Source organism: Mustelus asterias, unplaced genomic scaffold (assembly GCF_964213995.1).
Source record: "Mustelus asterias unplaced genomic scaffold, sMusAst1.hap1.1 HAP1_SCAFFOLD_1357, whole genome shotgun sequence".
In the NCBI taxonomy this organism is placed as follows: domain Eukaryota; kingdom Metazoa; phylum Chordata; class Chondrichthyes; order Carcharhiniformes; family Triakidae; genus Mustelus; species Mustelus asterias.
Genome location: NW_027591302.1, coordinates 45010 through 65499, shown reverse-complemented (window position 1 = coordinate 65499; position 20490 = coordinate 45010). Strand labels below are relative to the sequence as shown.

General features: G+C 53.1%; 1 protein-coding gene across 1 annotated transcript in view; it reads right to left on the bottom strand.

The window, feature by feature from the left end:
* Nucleotides 1-565: 565 nt before the first annotated feature.
* The window catches only part of LOC144488180 (complement component C6-like), a 59826-nt gene continuing 39901 nt past the window's right edge, over nucleotides 566-20490 (bottom strand). Inside the window, exons 6-11 of the mRNA XM_078206205.1 lie at nucleotides 17025-17148; nucleotides 11710-11842; nucleotides 10771-10962; nucleotides 8677-8758; nucleotides 3825-4066; nucleotides 566-961 (exon numbers count right to left, since the gene is read on the bottom strand). Coding sequence (XP_078062331.1) covers nucleotides 777-961; nucleotides 3825-4066; nucleotides 8677-8758; nucleotides 10771-10962; nucleotides 11710-11842; nucleotides 17025-17148 — 958 coding nt within the window. The 3' untranslated portion in view covers nucleotides 566-776. The remainder of the gene's footprint in view (nucleotides 962-3824; nucleotides 4067-8676; nucleotides 8759-10770; nucleotides 10963-11709; nucleotides 11843-17024; nucleotides 17149-20490) is intronic.

The window sequence follows — 20490 nt, the reverse complement described above, 5'->3', positions numbered from 1 at the left end:
TTTCCAAATTGAAAATTTTTATTTGATTTATTATTGTCACATGTATTAATATAGAGTGAAAAGTATTGTTTCTTGCACGCTGTACAGACAAAGCATACCGTTCATAGAGAAGGAAACGAGAGAGTGCAGAATGTAGTGTTACAGTCATAGCTAGGGTGTAGAGAAAGATCAACCTAATGCAAGGTAGGTCCATTCAAAAGTCTGACAGCAGCAGGGAAGAAGCTGTTCTTGAGACGGTTGATACGTGACCTCAGACATTTGTATCTTTGTCCCGACAGAACAAAGTGGAAGAGAGAATGTCCGGGGTGCGTGGGGTCCTTAATTATGCTGGCTGCTTTGCCGAGGCAGCGGGAAGTGTAGACAGAGTCAATGGATGGGAGGCTGGTTTGCGTGATGGACTGGGCTACATTCACGACCTTTTGTAGTTCCTTGCGGTCTTGGGCAGAGCAGGAGCCCCAGACCAAGCTGTGATACAACCAGAAAGAATGCTTTGTTGATCTCACCGTCCATTCCCAAACCAATCATATCCCCCCAGTTCAATACAAATCGATTCGAAACAATTGCGATGCTTTCAATCTCATTGATTTTATTTCAAATTTAAAAAACCGTTCTTTAAACAGATAACAGAGTGTTTAGTACGAATAGGAAGATATATTTTGCGATATAGTTTGTGGTGAACAGGTTTGCGGGGATCAGTGGTCTCCTTATGTTTCTGTCCTCCGATATCTTTGCAAGGTCTCTCATTCTGAGATGTCGCTGAGGCTTGGTTGCGATTCTCAGTGCTCAGGGGTCTGGAATGTTGGCTCAGAGGAAGCGCACATCTGAAATGGAATCTTCTTGCATATTATCGTTCCCAGCTTACACAGACTAACTCTCTGCTCCCGGGAGCGAAAGACGATACAGTAATCCTTTGCATCTCCGTGAGGACATTGATTGGGGAGCAGGCAGGTGCACTTTGACTCTGAGGGAAAGAGAAAGGCAAATGAAAGGTCAGTGTTAGGGTGAGACAGTGGGGTGAATTCTCCCGTCCTGTCCGCCACGGGAATTGAGGGTGGGAAGGCGGGGGGAGGGGAGAGGGGGGGGGGGGGGGGGGGGGTGGCGGGGGGTGGCGACCATGGAAAGGTCCATTGATCTCGGGTGGGACTTTCTGGTTTTGGGGTGAGTGAGGCCGGAATATCCTGCCCAGGAATTTGCTACACTCACTGTTGCTAATGCAGAAAGCTGAGAGAGGCAGCAGCACCCAGACTGCTCCCCCACCCTACCCTGCCCCCCCTCCCCCCCCTCCCCAGTGACACATCGCCTGTGGCTCCGGGGCGAACACACTCGTCTGTCAGTCAGAAGGTTGGAGGTTCAAGTCCCATCCCAGAACCAAAGATGTGGGGGTTAGGTAGATTGGCCATGCTAAAATTGCCCCTTAGTGTCCTGGGATGTGTAGATTAGAGGGATTAGCGGGTAAAATATGTTGGGATATGGGGGTAGGGCCTGGGTGGGATTGTGGTCGGTGCAGACTCGATGGGCCGAATGGCCTCTTTCTGTACTGTAGGGATTCCATGATTCTATTCATTCTATGAACCTTTCAACACAAAAACCTGGGCTGACGTTCCAGTCCTGCATTGCTGGTGGTGCTGTCTTTCACAGATGAGCTGTGGGTGGCGGCACGGTAGCACAGTGGTTAGCACTGCTGCTTCACAGCACCAGGGACCTGGGTTCGATTCCCGGCTTGGGTCACTGTCTGTGTGGAGTTTGTACGTTCTCCCCGTGTCTGCATGGGTTTCATAGAAACATAGAAAAACTACAGCACAATACAGGCCCTTCAGCCCACAAAGTTGTGCCGAACATGTCCCTACCTTAGCGATTACTAGGCTTACCTATAACCCTCTATCTTACTAAGTTCCATGTACTTATCTAAAAGTCTCTTAAAAGACCCTATCGAATCCGCCTCCACCACCGTTGCTGGCAGCCCATTCCACGCACCCACCACCCTCTGAGTGAAAAACGTACCCCTGACATCTCCCCTGTACCTACTCCCCAGCACCTTAAACCTGTGACCTCTTGTGGCAACCATTTCAGCCCTGGGAAATAGCCTCTGACTGTCCACTCGATCAATCCCTCTCAACATCTTATACACCTCTATCAGGTCACCCCTCATCCTTCGTCTCTCCAAGGAGAAAAGGCCGAGCTCACTCAACCTATCCTCATAAGGCATGTTCCGCAACCAGGCAACATCCTTGTAAGTCTCCTCTGCACCCTTTCTATGGCTTCCACATCCTTCCTGTAATGAGGCGACCAGAACTGAGCACAGTACTCCAAGTGGGGTCTGACCAGGGTCTTATATAGCTGCAACATTATCTCACGACTCCTAAACTCAATTCCTCGATTGATGAAGGCCAGTACACCATACGCCTTAACCACAGCCTCAACCTGCACAGCTGCTTTGAGCGTCCTATGAACTCGGACCCCAAGATCCTTCTGATCTTCCACTCTGCCAAGAGTCCTACCATTAATATTATATTCCGCCATCCTATTTGACCTGCCAAAATGAACCACCTCACACTTATCTGGGTTGAACTCCATCTGCCACTTCTCCGCCCAGTCTTGCATCCAATCAATGTCTCGCTGCAACTTCTGACATCCCTCCAAACTATCCACAACACCTCCAACCTTTGTGTCATCAGCAAACTTACCTCCGGATACTCCAGTTTCCTGCCACAGTCTGAAAGACATGCAGGTTAGATGGATTGGCCATAGTAGCTGTAAACCACTATGACTCTATATAGTAAATGTGTGGGATTATGGGGATAGAGTGGGGTTAAAATGCTCTTTTGGAGAGTCAGTGTCAGACTCAATGGGCTGAATGGCCTCTTTCTGTGCTGTTGGGATTCTATGATTAAGCAGTGGCTCTGTCCCCACTCTGCAGTGGGTGTGAAAGATCCCACAGCAACATTCCGAAAGAGAGCAGCGGTGTTCGGGTCAACATTTATCCCTTGATACGGTGACACAGTGGTTAGCACTGCTGCCTCACAGTGCCAGGGATCCGGGTTCGATTCCCGGCTTGGGTCACTGTCTGTGCGGAGTTTGCACATTCTCCCCGTGTCTGTGTGGGTTTCCTCCGGGTGCTCCGGTTTCCTCCCACAGTCCAAAGATGTGCAGGTTAGATGGATTGGTCGTGTTAAATTGCCCCTCAGTGTCAGGGGGACTAGCTAGGGTAAATGGATGGGGTTGTGGGGATAGGGTCTGGGTGGGATTGCGTTCGGCCCAGATTCAATGGGCTGAATGGCCTCTTTCTGCAGTGTAGGGATTCTATGATTCTACAAAGAGACTGATCAATGTGTGAAACTAGATTATCCGGTTATTGTTGTTTGTGGGATTTTGCTTTGCATGAATTGGCTGCTGTGTTTCCGACATTACAACAATTTGACAATTCCCTGGCTGGTTTTGGAATATTCCGGTTGTTGTGAATCTGGATGTGAGGGAGCGAAATGTGTGACTGTGTCAGTGTGACGATCGGAACAGGATTACGCTCTGACTCAGCAGCCAGTCGGTGTGGCGAGTTCCCAGCCCCTTACAGCTCGGGTTTCTCAGGGAGGGGCTGTGAAACCGGTCGGTGTCTGAGGGAGAATCACAGAGACAGCGCAGTGTTATTCAGACACAAGCTCCCCAGGGCTAGTGATACAGAACGGGATAGTGGGAGTGGGGGCGGAATTGAGATATCGAAGGCCCAGCCCCATAGAGTTTCCATGGAGGGGCCCAAGCCCAGCCAGCCAGAGCGGCCACTCTCCGATCTACAGCTCACACCCAAGATCCATCCCAACTTTCACCGTTACCTCGGCACCTCTCCCAGTCATAGCACGTGTCCACGGAGGCACAGAGCTCCCTCTTGGAGCTGGAGGTGGACAAGCGGGTTCGCTCCACTGCCCAGGGCAGGTCAGAATCCTCACACGGTCCTTCCTTCACCAGCTGCAGCTCCTGCCCCAAACATCTGTTTGCCAAATAGGCACAGCTGGAGCTATTGAGCAGAGCCTGAGCGGCAGCATCGAATACACACAACTCCCAACGGTCCGCAATGCTGCAAGTACCAGGGCAGAGAGTCAGGCCTGTTAGTGAGGGACACACACTGACCCACACACTGACCCACACACTGACCCACACACACTGACCCACACACACAGACCCACACACACAGACCCACACACACTGACCCACACACACTGACCCACACACTGACCCACACACACTGACCCACACACACTGACCCACACACTGACCCACACACACTGACCCACACACACTGACCCACACACACTGACCCACACACGCTGACCCACACACTGACCCACACACTGACACACACACTGACACACACACTGACCCACACACTGACCCACACACTGACCCACACACAATGACCCACACACACTGACCCACACGCTGACCCACACACTGACCCACACACTGACACACACACTGACCCACACACACAGACCCACACACACTGACCCACACACTGACCCACACACTGACCCACACACACTGACCCACACACACTGACCCACACACTGACCCACACACTGACCCACACACTGACCCACACACACTGACCCACACACTGACCCACACACACTGACCCACACACACTGACCCACACACTGACCCACACACACTGACCCACACACTGACCCACACACTGACCCACACACTGACCCACACACACTGACCCACACACTGACCCTCACACACTGACCCACACACACTGACCCACACACTGACCCACACACACTGACCCACACACACTGACCCACACGCTGACCCACACACTGACCCACACACTGACCCACACACTGACCCACACACTGACCCACACACACTGACCCACACACACTGACCCACACACTGACCCACACACACTGACACACACACTGACCCACACACACTGACACACACACTGACCCACACACACTGACCCACACGCTGACCCACACACTGACACACACACTGACCCACACACACTGACCCACACACTGACCCACACACTGACCCACACTCACTGACCCACACACTGACCCACACACACAGACCCACACACACTGAGCCACACACACTGACCCACACACACTGACCCACGCACACTGACCCACACACTGACCCACACACACTGACCCACACACTGACCCACACACTGACCCACACACTGACCCACACACTGACCCACACACACTGACCCACACACACTGACCCACACACTGACCCACACACACTGACACACACACTGACCCACACACTGACCCACACACACTGACCCACACACTGACACACACACTGACCCACACACTGACACACACACTGACCCACACACACTGACCCACACACTGACCCACACACTGACCCACACACTGACCCACACACACTGACGCACACACACTGACCCACACACACTGACCCACACACACTGACCCACACACACTGACCCACGCACACTGACCCACGCACACTGACGCACGCACACTGACGCACACGCACTGACGCACACACACTGACGCACACACACTGACCCCCACACACTGACCCACATACACTGACGCACACACACTGACCCACACACACTGACCCACACACACACTGACACACACACACACTGACTCACATACTGACACACACACACTGACCCACACACAGAACCACACACACTGACCCACACACACTAACCCTCACACACACTGACCCTCACACACACTGACACACACACACTGACTCACATACTGACACACACACACTGACCCACACACACTGACCCACACGCTGACCCACACACTGACCCACACACTGACACACACACTGACCCACACACACTGACCCACACACACTGACCCACACACTGACCCACACACTGACCCACACACTGACCCACACACACTGACCCACACACGGACCCACACACTGACCCACACACACTGACCCACACACTGACCCACACACACTGACCCACACACACTGACCCACACACTGACCCACACACACTGACCCACACACTGACCCACACACACTGACCCACACACACTGACCCACACACACTGACCCACACACACTGACCCACACACTGACCCACACACACTGACCCACACACACTGACCCACACACTGACCCACACACTGACCCACACACTGACCCACACACACTGACCCACACACTGACCCACACACACTGACCCACACACACTGACCCACACACTGACCCACACACACTGACCCACACACACTGACCCACACACACTGACCCACACACACTGACCCACACGCTGACCCACACACTGACCCACACACTGACCCACACACTGACCCACACACTGACCCACACACACTGACCCACACACTGACCCACACACTGACCCACACACTGACCAAACACACTGACCCACACACACTGACCCACACACTGACCCACACACTGACCCACACACTGACCCACACACACTGCCACACACACTGACCCACACACACTGACACACACACTGACCCACACACACTGACCCACACACTGACACACACACTGACCCACACACACTGACCCACACACACTGACCCACACACTGACCCACACACTGACCCACACACACTGACCCACACACTGACCCACACACACTGACCCACACACACTGACCCACAAACTGACCCACACACACTGACCCACACACCGACCCACACACACTGACCCACACACTGACCCACACACACTGACCCACACACTGACCCACACACTGACCCACACACACTGACCCACACACTGACCCTCACACTGACCCACACACTGACCCACACACACTGACCCACACACACTGACCCACACACACTGACACACACACACTGACACACACACTGACCCACACACACTGACCCACACACTGACCCACACACACTGACCCACACACTGACACACACACTGACCCACACACTGACACACACACTGACCCACACACACTGACCCACACACACTGACCCACACACTGACCCACACACTGACCCACACACTGACCCACACACACTGACCCACACACACTGACGCGCACACACTGACCCACACACACTGACCCACACACACTGACCCACATACACTGACGCGCACACACTGACCCACACACACTGACCCACACACACTGACGCACACACACTGACGCACACACACTGACCCACACACACTGACCCACACACACTGACGCGCACACACTGACCCACACACACTGACCCACGCACACTGACCCACGCACACTGACGCACACACACTGACCCACACACACTGACCCACACACACTGACCCACGCACACTGACCCACGCACACTGACGCACACACACTGACGCACACACACTGACCCACACACACTGACCCACATACACTGACGCACACACACTGACCCACACACACTAACCCACACACACACTGACACACACACACTGACTCACATACTGACACACACACACTGACCCACACACAGACCCACACACACTGACCCACACACACTAACCCTCACACACACTGACCCTCACACACACTGACACACACACACTGACTCACATACTGACACACACACACTGACCCACACACACTGACACACACACACTGACTCACACAGTGACACACACAGTAACACACACAGTGACACGCACGCACATTGATGCATGCACACACACATTGACACGTTGACACACCCACCCACACTCTCACACTTACACTCAAAAAATAAACCACACAAACACACACAGGGCACTCTCACACACAGAGAAATGCAATTTATGAGAAAGAAACTCAGAGACGAGAAATGCACAGACAAAATAACATTGACGATGTAACAACAAGACACACACACAGCAAAGATACAGCCAGTGCACCGGGGCAGAGCCAGTGCGCGGGGGCAGAGCCAGTGCGCGGGGGCAGAGCCAGTGCGCGGGGGCAGAGCCAGTGCACCGGGGCAGAGCCAGTGCGCGGGGGCAGAGCCAGTGCGCGGGGGCAGAGCCAGTGCGCAGGGGCAGAGCCAGTGCGCAGGGGCAGAGCCAGTGCGCCGGGGCAGAGCCAGTGCGCCGGGGCAGAGCCAGTGCGCCGGGGCAGAGCCAGTGCGCAGGGGCAGAGCCAGTGCGCAGGGGCAGAGCCAGTGCGCAGGGGCAGAGCCAGTGCGCAGAGTCAGAGCCAGTGCGCCGGGGCAGAGCCAGTGCGCCGGGGCAGACGCAGTGCGCCGGGGCAGACGCAGTGCGCAGAGTCAGAGCCAGTGCGCCGGGGCAGAGCCAGTGCGCAGGGGCAGAGCCAGTGCACAGGGGCAGACGCAGTGCGCAGAGTCAGAGCCAGTGCGCCGGGGCAGACGCAGTGCTCCGGGGCAGACGCAGTGCGCCGGGGCAGAGCCAGTGCGCCAGGGCAGAGCCAGTGCGCCGGGGCAGAGCCAGTGCGCCGGGGCAGAGCCAGTGTGCCGGGGCAGAGCCAGTGCGCCGGGGCAGAGCCAGTGCGCAGAGTCAGAGCCAGTGTGCCGGGGCAGAGCCAGTGCGCCGGGGCAGACGCAGTGCGCCGGGGCAGACGCAGTGCGCCGGGGCAGACGCAGTGCGCAGAGTCAGAGCCAGTGCGCCGGGGCAGAGCCAGTGCGCCGGGGCAGAGCCAGTGCGCAGGGGAAGACGCAGTGCGCAGAGTGCAGAGTCACGTACCCACAATCCTGTTCCACTGACATGCAGACGCACTGGCCCTCACTCAGCTTCTTCCCGGGCTGACAAACCGAGGTATCGATAACTGGTGAATAAAACCATTGGTTAGAATCTCACAGAGAGAGAGAGAGAGAGAGCGGCAATGTGACTGACACAGTGAGTGAGTGACTGAGGGAGCACTCACACTGACACACTCACACTGACACACTCACACTGACACACTCACACTGACTCACACACACTGACTCACACACTGACCCACACTCACACTGACTCACACTCACACTGACACACTCACACTGACTCACACTCATACTGACACTCACACTGACTCACACTCACACTGACACACTCACACTGACTCACACTGACTCACACTGATTCACACTCATACTGACACTCACACTGACACTCACACTGACTCACACTGACTCACTCACACTCACACTGACTCACACTCACACTGACTCACACTCACACTGACTCACACTCACACTGACTCACACACTGCCTCACACTCACACTGACTCACTCACACACACTCACACTGACTCACTCACACACACTCACACTGACTCACACTCACACTGACTCACCCTCACACTGACTCACACTCACACTGACTCACTCACACTGACTCACTCACACTGACTCACACTCACACTGACTCACACTCACTGACTCACACTCACACTGACTCACTCACACACACTCACACTGACTCACTCACACTGACTCACACTCACTCTGACTCACACTCACACTGACTCACACACACTGACTCACACACACTGACTCACTCACACAGACTCACTCACACTGACTCACACTCACACTGACTCACTCACACTGACTCACACTCACACTGACTCACACTGACCTACACTCACACTGACCTACACTCACACTGACTCACACTCACACTGACTCACTCACACTGACTCACACTGACTACACTCACACTGACTCACTCACACTGACACACACACTGACTCACACTCACACTGACTCACACTCACACTGACTCACACACTGACTCACACTCACACTGACTCACTCACACTGACTCACTCACACTGACTCACACTCACACTGACTCACTCACACTGACTCACACTCACACTGACTCACACTCACACTGACTCACACTGACTCACACTCACACTGACTCACTCACACTGACTCACACTCACACTCACACTGACTCACACTCACACTGACTCACACTCACACTGACTCACACCAACTCACACTCACACTGACTCACACTCACACTGACTCACACACTGACTCACTCACACTGACTCACTCACACTGACTCACACTCATACTGACTCACACTCACACTGACTCACTCACACTGACTCACACTCACTCACTCACACTCACACTGACTCACTCACACTCACACTGACTCACTCACACTGACTCACACTCACACTGACTCACTCACACTCACACTGACTCACACTCACACTGACTCACTCACACTCACACTGACTCACACTCACACTGACTCATTCGCACTGACTCACACACTCACACTGACTCACACACACACACTGACTCACACTCACACTGACTCACTCACACTGACTCACTCACACTCACTCACTCACTCACACTCACTCACACTCACTCACTCACACTGACATTGCTCCTTCCACCCACATTGTCTGTATCTTTAAGATCTGGCTGGCTGTAGGGATTCACATTCTAATCAGTATTCTGTAACTTGATTTTGTGTCTCTGTGCACTGTTTGAGAGCACATTTCCACTCCATCTGACGAAGGAGCAGCGCTCCGAAAGCTAATGGCATTTGCTACCAAATAAACCTGTTGGACTTTAACCTGGTGTTGTTAAAACGTTTACTGTGAGTAAAGATTATGACATTCAAAGGGCCACATCGCGTCCCCCTGCTCCCAACTCCGATGTAACTCCAAGGTTTAGTTTGGAGTTTGACTTTTTTTGAAGGGCTTCCCCCAGCGAAAGGTCACAAGCATTCCGACAGCGGGTGGATTTCCTGCTGCTCCTGGGGTGAGTGCTGAGGTTCCACAGGGAGAATCCAGGGAACCCTCTCCCTCCACAGCCTCTTACCGGACTGGCAGTGGATTTCCCCCGGGATCTCTGGTTCCCAGCTCAGGCTGGGTCCACACGTGTAATCAGCCTGTCCAGCTGCTGCCATCCTGGGTGGGCAGCGGACACGGATCCTCTCTCCAACGCTGTACTCGCTCTGGAGCGGCTGGATTGTGGCTGGCTCAGAGACTCGGGGCCGGACACACACCGTCCCTGCAACACACACAGAGAAAGCACTCAGCACAGAGCCGGCACTGGCACTGGCACACTGAACCGGGACAGGGAGGGGAGGGGAGGGGAGGGGAGGGGCGGGGAGAGGAGGGGAGGGGAGGGGAGGGGCGGGGAGGGGAGAGGAGGGGAGGGGAGGGGAGAGGAGGGGAGGGGAGGGGCGGGGAGGGGAGGGGAGGGGAGAGGAGGGGAGAGGGAGGGGAGGGGAGGGGAGGGGAGGGGCGGGGAGGGGCGGGGAGGGGAGGGGCGGGGAGGGGCGGGGAGGGGAGGGGAGGGGAGGGGCGGGGAGGGGAGGGGAGGGGAGGGGCGGGGAGGGGAGGGGAGGGGAGGGGAGGGGAGGGGAGGGGCGGGGAGGGGAGGGGAGGGGAGGGGAGAGGAGGGGAGGGGAGGGGAGATAAAGGAGAGTATTAAGTTAAAAATCGATGCGTACAGAATGGCCAAAACTAGTGGGGAATTAGAAGATTGGGAAAGCTTGAAAAAACAACAAAGAACTACTAAGAAAGCGATTAAGAAAGGAAAGATAGATTATGAAACTAAACCAGCACAAAATATAAAAACTAATAGTAAAAGTTTTTACAAATATATAAAACGGAAAAGAGTGGCTAAAGTAAATGTGCAGGAGTGCAGGAGTGCAGGAGTCTCGGGAGGGTTTGTGGGTCTGGGGGAGGTTCGGGAGGGAGGTGTGAGGCCACGGAGGGATTTGAAAACAAGTCACAATGACAGGAACCTCACGTTGACATTCCACATCCTCTTTGTGCCAGGTACCATCAGGAAGGCAGCGATAAAACTGATATCCCCGCAGCTCAAACCCTGAGAAACAAATCACCTCCAGCATTTCTGCCACCGCGTACCAGTGTTTGGAAATCTGTAAGAAAAAAACTCACACACATCAGAGCAGCATGACCGTTATCAGACAGGAAGACACTGGTCTTGAATCTGTATCCTGGCACCTTTTAAAAATATTTGTCCACGGAATGTGGGCGTCCCTGGCTGGGCCAGTATTTATTGCCCATCCCTAATTGCCCCTTGAGGAAGGTGGTGGTGAGCTGCCTTCTGGAACCACTGCAGTCCCTGTGGTGTAGGTACACCCACAGTGCTGTTAGGGAGGCAGTTCCAGGATTTTGACTCCGTGACAGTGAAGGAACGGCGATATATTTCCAAGTCAGGATGATGAGTGACTTGGAGAGGAATCTCCAGGTGGGGGTGTTCCCAGGTATCTGCTACCCTTGTCCATCTAGATGGAAGTGGCCGTGGGTTTGGAAGGTGCTGCCTAAGGAGCCTTGGTGATGTTTTGATGGAATTGTTAAATAATCCCAATAATCCATCTCTTTCTCAATCTCTCTCTCTCTCTCTCCGGTGACTCTGAGGAAAGTCCCAGGGTTTGGAGAGCTTTGAGAACACTGAGATTCTGGACAATAAGGATGAACAGGATGGCCAATGAACACATTTAAATATTATTATCAGGCCACAGTGCATGATAATTCACCCGCTCCTCACACCCACCCACCCACCCACCCACCCACCGCCTCCCCCATCAGATTGTCCACGATTGTCAGAGTGAGGGCATTCCGGGCTGGGGGGCGGGTGTGCAGGAAGGCCGGGGGGGGGGGGGGGGGGGGGGTGGGGGGGGTGGTGGGGGGGTGGTGGTGCAGAGGGTAAGGGGGGGGCGGGGGGCACTGGCCCCTGGCATTTAAAATGGCTTCCCAATCTTTTAAAAATGAAGTTGCGGATCCTGACTTTCCATATCCGGATTGCCGGATGCGTTGTTGTCGGGAACAGGGGTCAATCCCTATGGAAAATTCTGACAGTGTAAACCAGTGTTTGGGAGTCTCCCACGGGATTTCTCACTCTTGCTGCCAATCGCAATGGGGAAACCCCTCCCCCACCCCAGACTCCAAAGATGCCAATGGGAATGGGGAGAGATAGAGGATGGGGTTGAGATGGAGGATTAGCTAGCAGCAGGCTCAAGGTGCTGAATGGCCTCCTCCAGCTCCTATTTCCAATGTTTCTATTCCATCGCACTCCTGCCTCGGGCTCTGGGCAGGCGGGGGGGGGGGGGGGGGTGAGGTACCGTCCGCAGGGTTCCCAGTCCGACTGATCCTTTGTGGGAGGGGCTTAACCAGAGCCAGTCTGATGTCACAGGATCCACCCAGTAATTGCTTTCCAGCTGTCAGCCTAATGGTACCACCCTCTGGGCCTGATTGTACCATATTGAGTCGAAATGCCGAATCTGGGCGTCAAATAGATCCGAGCCTGGAATCCTCTTTGCAGTGTGACCATACGCTTTTTGCCGGTGCAGTGGGCGGGGCTTAGCGCTGCCGGAACGATTGAAACTCTGAACTGCGCATGCGCAGTTCGAAAAAAATCTGAAGCGGCGCGCCCAGGCGCGAAAGGAAAGAACAGCAGAGAGAGCAGAGAGGGGGGGGAGGATAGACTTGAGAGAATCTTGCAAACTGAAAATAATGTAGCATCGTCTTTGTGCTGCCGAATTACCTATGGGAAAGGTAATTAAACTACAGTGTCCCAGTGAGCAATTAGTGACCTGTATAATACATTTGTGATCTGTAACTGGATTGTTGGTGTCCCTGTCGCCATGAGCCAGGTGGTCAAATGTTCAGAGTCATGTGGTGAACTTGGAAGAATTGGCCCCGTGGTGGAACCTGGTTGGAAATAAGATTCAAGGAGATTCCTAAATCTGGGAAACCAACCATAGTGAAAAGAAGTTTGTATTGGCAACTCTTCTCCCACATTCCATGGCAGCTGTGCCCCGAATTATGAATGTGATTTGCATGGGCAACGTTGGGTGCAGCTAATCTGCCTCTGGAGCAGCCTTGGATCCTTTCTTTCATCTTGTTTTCATCTGAACATTGCACAGAATTAGAGGAATTCTGATCCCGGGGTGGTGGGGCGGTGGGGGTCTGCCGGGGGGCGGGGGGGCTACCTCCCAGCAGTTCCATAAGACAGGAGCAGAATGAGGCCACTCGGCCCATCGATTCTGCTCCGCCATTCAATCATGGCTGATATTTTTCTCATCCCCATTCTCCTGCCTTTTCCCCATAACCTCTGATCCCGTTATTAATCAGGAACCGATCTATCTCTGTCTTAAAGACACTCAATGACCCGGCCTCCACAGCCTTCTGCGGCAAAGAGTTCTTCCGGGTGTTTCAGTTTCCTCCCACAGTCTGAAAGACGTGCTGGTTAGGGTGCATTGGCCGTGCTAAATTCTCCCTCAGTGTACCCGAACAGGCGCTGGAGTGTGGCGACTCCCAGGGGGGTCTGGTCCGGGGTGGGGGGGCAGGGGGGGGGGGGTCTGCGAAGGATGGTAGAGGAGGATGGGCTTCGGAGGTTTCCCTGCAGAATAGAAATCCGCTTCGGATTTTTATTCTGCAGGTCGCTAAAAGCGCGGATCCGGAACAGGCCAGAAGACGGTAAAGTGGGATTTGGCGGGAGGGTTGGGCGCGCGGTTCATTAAGTCGATTTAAATGCATGCTGATGCATTTAAATCGTCAAGCTGCCCGGATCGGGTGTCGGTAAAGCCGCGATCTGCTCGGAATCGGGTGCAGATCGCGGTATAGGCCCGACGCCCAACTTTACCGCGACTTCGCACTCATTAAGTTTTGGTAAAATCGGGCCCTCTGAGTGAAGACATTTCTCAGTCCTAAATGGCCTGTCCTAAATCCTGAGCCTGTGACCCCGGGTTCTGGACCGCCCCGCCCCCCCCCCCCCCCCCCCCCCCCCCGCCATCCACACCGCCCCCCCTACCCCCCCACCCCCATCCACACCGCCCCCCCTACCCCCCCACCCCCATCCACACCGCCCCCCCCCTACCCCCCCGCCCCGCCACCCCCTACCCCCCCACCCCCAGTCAGAGGAAAGATCCTCCCTGCTTTCAGTCTGCCCAGCCCTGTCAGAATCTTATACATTTCTATCAGATCCCCTCCCGTTCTTCTAAACTCCAGTGAATACAGGCCGGGTCAGAAGTAAAGTTTATTCATTAGTGTCACAAGTAGGCTTACATTAACACTGTAATGAAGTTACTGTGACAATCCCCTGGGAGTTGCCACACGCCTGTTCGGGTAACACTGAAGGAGAATTTAGCACGGCCAATGCACCCTAACCAGCACGTCTTTCAAACTGTGGGAGGAAACTGAAACACCCGGAAGAACTCTTTGCCGCAGAAGGCTGTGGAGGCCGAGTCATTGAGTGTCTTTCAGACAGAGATAGATAGGTTCTTGATTAATAAGGGGATCGGGGTTATGGGGAAAAGGCAGGAGAATGGGGATGAGAAAAATATCAGCCATGATTGAATGGCGGAGCAGACTCGATGGGCCGAGTGGCCTCATTCTGCTCCTGTGTCTTATGGAACGCCACGCAGATACAGTGAGAATGTGCAGACTCCGCACAGACAGTGACCCAAGCTGGGAATCGAACCCGGGTCCCTGGCGCTGTGAGGCAGCAGTGCTAACCACTGTGCCACTGTGCCAACCTCATAAGTTCATAACTTCATAAGATATAGGAGCAAGGTGTAATCAGCAAGTTTGCGGATGACACGAAGATGGCTGGACTTGCGGATAGCGAAGAGCATTGTCGGGCAATACAGCAGGATATAGATAGGCTGGAAAATTGGGCGGAGAGGTGGCAGATGGAGTTTAATCCGGATAAATGCGAAGTGATGCATTTTGGAAGAAATAATGTAGGGAGGAGTTATACAATAAATGGCAGAGTCATCAGGAGTATAGAAACACAGAGGGACCTAGGTGTGCAAGTCCACAAATCCTTGAAGGTGGCAACACAGGTGGAGAAGGTGGTGAAGAAGGCATATGGTATGCTTGCCTTTATAGGACGGGGTATAGAGTATAAAAGCTGGAGTCTGATGATGCAGCTGTATAGAACGCTGGTTAGGCCACATTTGGAGTACTGCGTCCAGTTCTGGTCGCCGCACTACCAGAAGGACGTGGAGGCATTGGAGAGAGTGCAGAGAAGGTTTACCAGGATGTTGCCTGGTATGGAGGGTCTTAGCTATGAGGAGAGATTGGGTAGACTGGGGTTGTTCTCCTTGGAAAGACGGAGAATGAGGGGAGATCTAATAGAGGTATACAAGATTATGAAGGGTATAGATCGGGTGAACAGTGGGAAGCTTTTTCCCAGGTCGGAGGTGACGATCACGAGGGGTCACGGGCTCAAGCTGAGAGGGGCGAAGTATAACTCAGACATCAGAGGGACGTTTTTTATACAGAGGGTGGTGGGGGCCTGGAATGCGCTGCCAAGTAGGGTGGTGGAGGCAGGCACGCTGACATCGTTTAAGACTTACCTGGATAGTCACATGAGCAGCCTGGGAATGGAGGGATACAAACGATTGGTCTAGTTGGACCAAGGAGCGGCACAGGCTTGGAGGGCCGAAGGGCCTGTTTCCTGTGCTGTACTGTTCTTTGTTCTTTGTTCTTTGAGCAGAAATCGAACCAATCCCTCCTCGTATTCCCCCCTTGTCGAGGTGGGTCCAGCTCCACCTACACTTTGGCGGCACGGTAGCACAGTGGTTAGCACTGCTGCTTCACAGCTCCAGGGTCCCGGGTTCGATTCCCGGCTCGGGTCACTGTCTGTGTGGAGTTTGCACATTCTCCTTGTGTCTGCGTGGGTTTCCTCCGGGTGCTCCGGTTTCCTCCCACAGTCCAAAGATGTGCAGGTTAGGTTGATTGGCCAGGTTAAAAATTGCCCCATAGAATCCTAAAATGCGTAGGTTAGAGGGATTAGCGGGTAAATATGTGGGGGTAGGGCCTGGGTGGGATTGTGGTCGGTGCAGACTCGATGGGCCGAATGGCCTCCTTCTGCACTGTAGGGTTTCTATGATTCTATGATACACTCCGGAGAACCTGAACACCAACCAGCTCTGAAGCAGAGTCAGATGGACTCGAAATGTTAACTCTGTTTCTCTCTCCGCAGACGCTGCCAAGCCTGCTGGGTTTTTGCTGCATTTCCACATTGCTAGGACTGTGGTTTATATTGTGTGTGGGGTAACCGGTGTGACTCTATTCGCAGAGAGACCTTACCCTCAGGAAGCCGTTAACAGGTGCGTCTGGTTTGGGACAGTAAGTGGCATCGTCGGAGGGGTGAGGATTCTCTCGATCATCAACCTCTCTCCTCACCTCGTAATCATTCACACACAGGCTGTCCCTGCAGTAAGAACACGAAAGATTCAACTCAGTCCAATCTGCCAATCCCCATGGCAATCTGAGAAATCCCAGCACCCTCCGCACTGCTCTGAATCCAATCCAATCCAATCCAATCCCAACATTAACACTTTCACTGTCTCCGGGTGCTGCCTGACCTGCTGAGCCTTCCCAGCATTCTCTGTTTCCAACTCATCCCAGTCCCGGCATCCCGGGATCGATTCCATCCCAGCCCCAGCATCCCGGGATCGATTCCATCAGGGCGGCACGGTGGCACAGTGGTTAGCACTGCTACTTCACAGCTCCAGGGTCCCGGGTTCGATTCCCGGCTCGGGTCACTGTCTGTGTGGAGTTTGCACATTCTCCTCGTGTCTGCGTGGGTTTCCTCCGGGTGCTCCGGTTTCCTCCCACAGTCCAAAGATGTGCAGGTTAGGTTGATTAGCCAGGTTAAAATTGCCCCTGAGATGCGTAGGTTAGAGGGATTAGCGGGTAAATATGTGGGGGTAGGGCCTGGGTGGGATTGTGGTCGGTGCAGACTCGATGGGCCGAATGGCCTCCTTCTGCACTGTAGGGTTTCTATGATTTCTATGATTGGCTCCATTCAGTTGCAATGAGTGAATACAAGACCAGGATTAATATTCTTCTCACACTCTGTGGACACATTGGGGATTAATACTCCTCTCTCACTCTGTGGACACATTGGGGATTAATACTCCTCTCTCAGTCTGTGTACACACTGGGGATTAATACTCCTCTCTCACTCTGTGTACACACTGGGGATTAATACTCCTCTCTCATTCTGTGTACACACTGGAGAGTAATACTCTCCCGGTCTGTGTACACACTGGAGAGTAATACTCTCCCGGTCTGTGTACACACTGGAGATTAATACTCCTCTCTCACTCTGTGTACACACTGGGGATTAATATTCTCCCGGTCTGTGTACACACTGGGGATTAATGCTCATCTCTCACGCCATGTCCAGACTGGGGATTAATACTCCTCTCTCACTCTGTGTATACGCTGTGGATTAATACTCCTCTCTCTCTCTGTGTACACACTGGGGAGTAATACTCTCCCGGTCTGTGTACACACTGGGGTTTAAAACTCCTCTCTCAATCTGTGTACACATTGGTGATTAATACTCCTCTCCCACTCTGTGTACACACTGGGGATTAATACTCCTCTCCCACTCTGTGCACACATTGAGGATTAATACTCTGCTCTCACTCCGCGTACACACTGGGGATTAATAATCCTCCCTCAGTCTGTGTACACACTGGGGATTAATACTCCTCTCCCACAGTGTGTACAGACTGGGGATGAATACTCCTCTCTCACTCTGTGTACACACTGGGATTAATACTCCTCTCTCACTCTGTGTACACACTGGTGATTAATACTCATCTCTCACTCTGTACATACTGGGATGAATACTCCTCTCTCACTCTTTGTACACACTGTGGATTAGTACTCCTCTTCCACTGTGTGTACACACTGGGGATGAATAATCCTCCCTCACTCTGTGTACAGACTGGGGGTTAATACTCCTCTCTCACTTTGTGTACATACACTGGGGATTAATACTCCTCTATCATTCTGTGTACACACTGGGGATTAATACTCCTCTCTCAATCTGTGTACGCACTGAGGATGAATACTCTGCTCTCACTCTGTGTACACACTGGGGATTAACACTCCTCTCCCACTCTGTGTACACACTGGTGATGAATATTCCTCTCTCACTCTGTGTACACACTGGGGATGAATAATCATCCCTCAATCCGTGTACACACTGGCGATTAGTACTCTTCTCCCACACCATGTACACACTGGGGATGAATACTCCTCTCTCACTCTGTGTACCCACTGGGGATGAATACTCCTCTCTCACTCTGTGTACCCACTGGGGATTAATACTCCTCTCTCACTCTGTGTACACACTGGGCATGAATATTTCTCTCTCACTCTGTGTACACACTGGGGATTAATACTCCGCTCTCACTCTGTGTACACACTGGGGATTAATACTCCGCTCTCACTCTGTGTACACACTGGGGATGAATATTCCTCTCTCACTCTGTGTACACACTGGGGATTAATACTCCTCTCTCACTCTGTGTACACACTGGGGATTAATACTCCGCTCTCACTCTGTGTACACACTGGGGATGAATACTCCGCTCTCACTCTGTGTACACACTGGGCATGAATATTCCTCTCTCACTCTGTGAACACACTGGGGATTAATATTCCTCTCTCACTCTGTGTACACACTGGGGATTAATATTCCTCTCTCACTCTGTGTACACACTGGGGATTAATACTCCGCTCTCACCCTGTATACACACTGGGGATTAATACTCCGCTCTCACTCTGTGTACACACTGGGGATGAATACTCCTCTCTCACTCTGTGTACACACTGGGGATTAATACTCCTCTCTCACTCTGTGTACACACTGGGGATTAATACTCCTCTCTCACTCTGTGTACACACTGGGGATGAATATTCCTCTCTCACTCTGTGTACACACTGGGTATTAATACTCCTCTCTCACTCTGTGTACACGCTGGGGATGAATACTCCTCTCTCACTCAGTGTACACACTGGGGATTAATACACCTCTCTCACTCTGTGTACACACTGGGGATGAATACTCCGCACTCACTCTGTGTACACACTGGGGATGAATACTCCTCTCTCACTCTGTGTACACACTGGGGATGAATATTCCTCTCTCACTCTGTGTACACACTGGGGATTAATACTCCTCTCTCACTCTGTGTACACGCTGGGGATGAATATTCCTCTCTCACTCTGTGTACACACTGGGGATTAATACTCCTCTCTCACTCTGTGTACACGCTGGGGATGAATACTCCTCTCTCACTCTGTGTACACACTGGGCATGAATATTCCTCTCTCACTCTGTGTACACACTGGGGATTAATACTCCTCTCTCACTCTGTGTACACACAGGGGATTAATATTCCTCTCTCACTCTGTGTACACACTGGGGATGAATACTCCTCTCTCACTCTGTGTACACACTGGGGATTAATACTCCTCTCTCACTCTGTGTACACACTGGGGATGAATACTCCGCTCTCACCCTGTATACACACTGGGGATTAATACTCCGCTCTCACTCTGTGTACACGCTGGGGATGAATACTCCTCTCTCACTCTGTGTACACGCTGGGGATGAATACTCCTCTCTCACTCTGTGTACACACTGGGGATGAATATTCCTCTCTCACTCTGTGTACACACTGGGGATTAATACTCCGCTCTCACTCTGTGTACACACTGGGGATGAATACTCCTCTCTCACTCTGTGTAC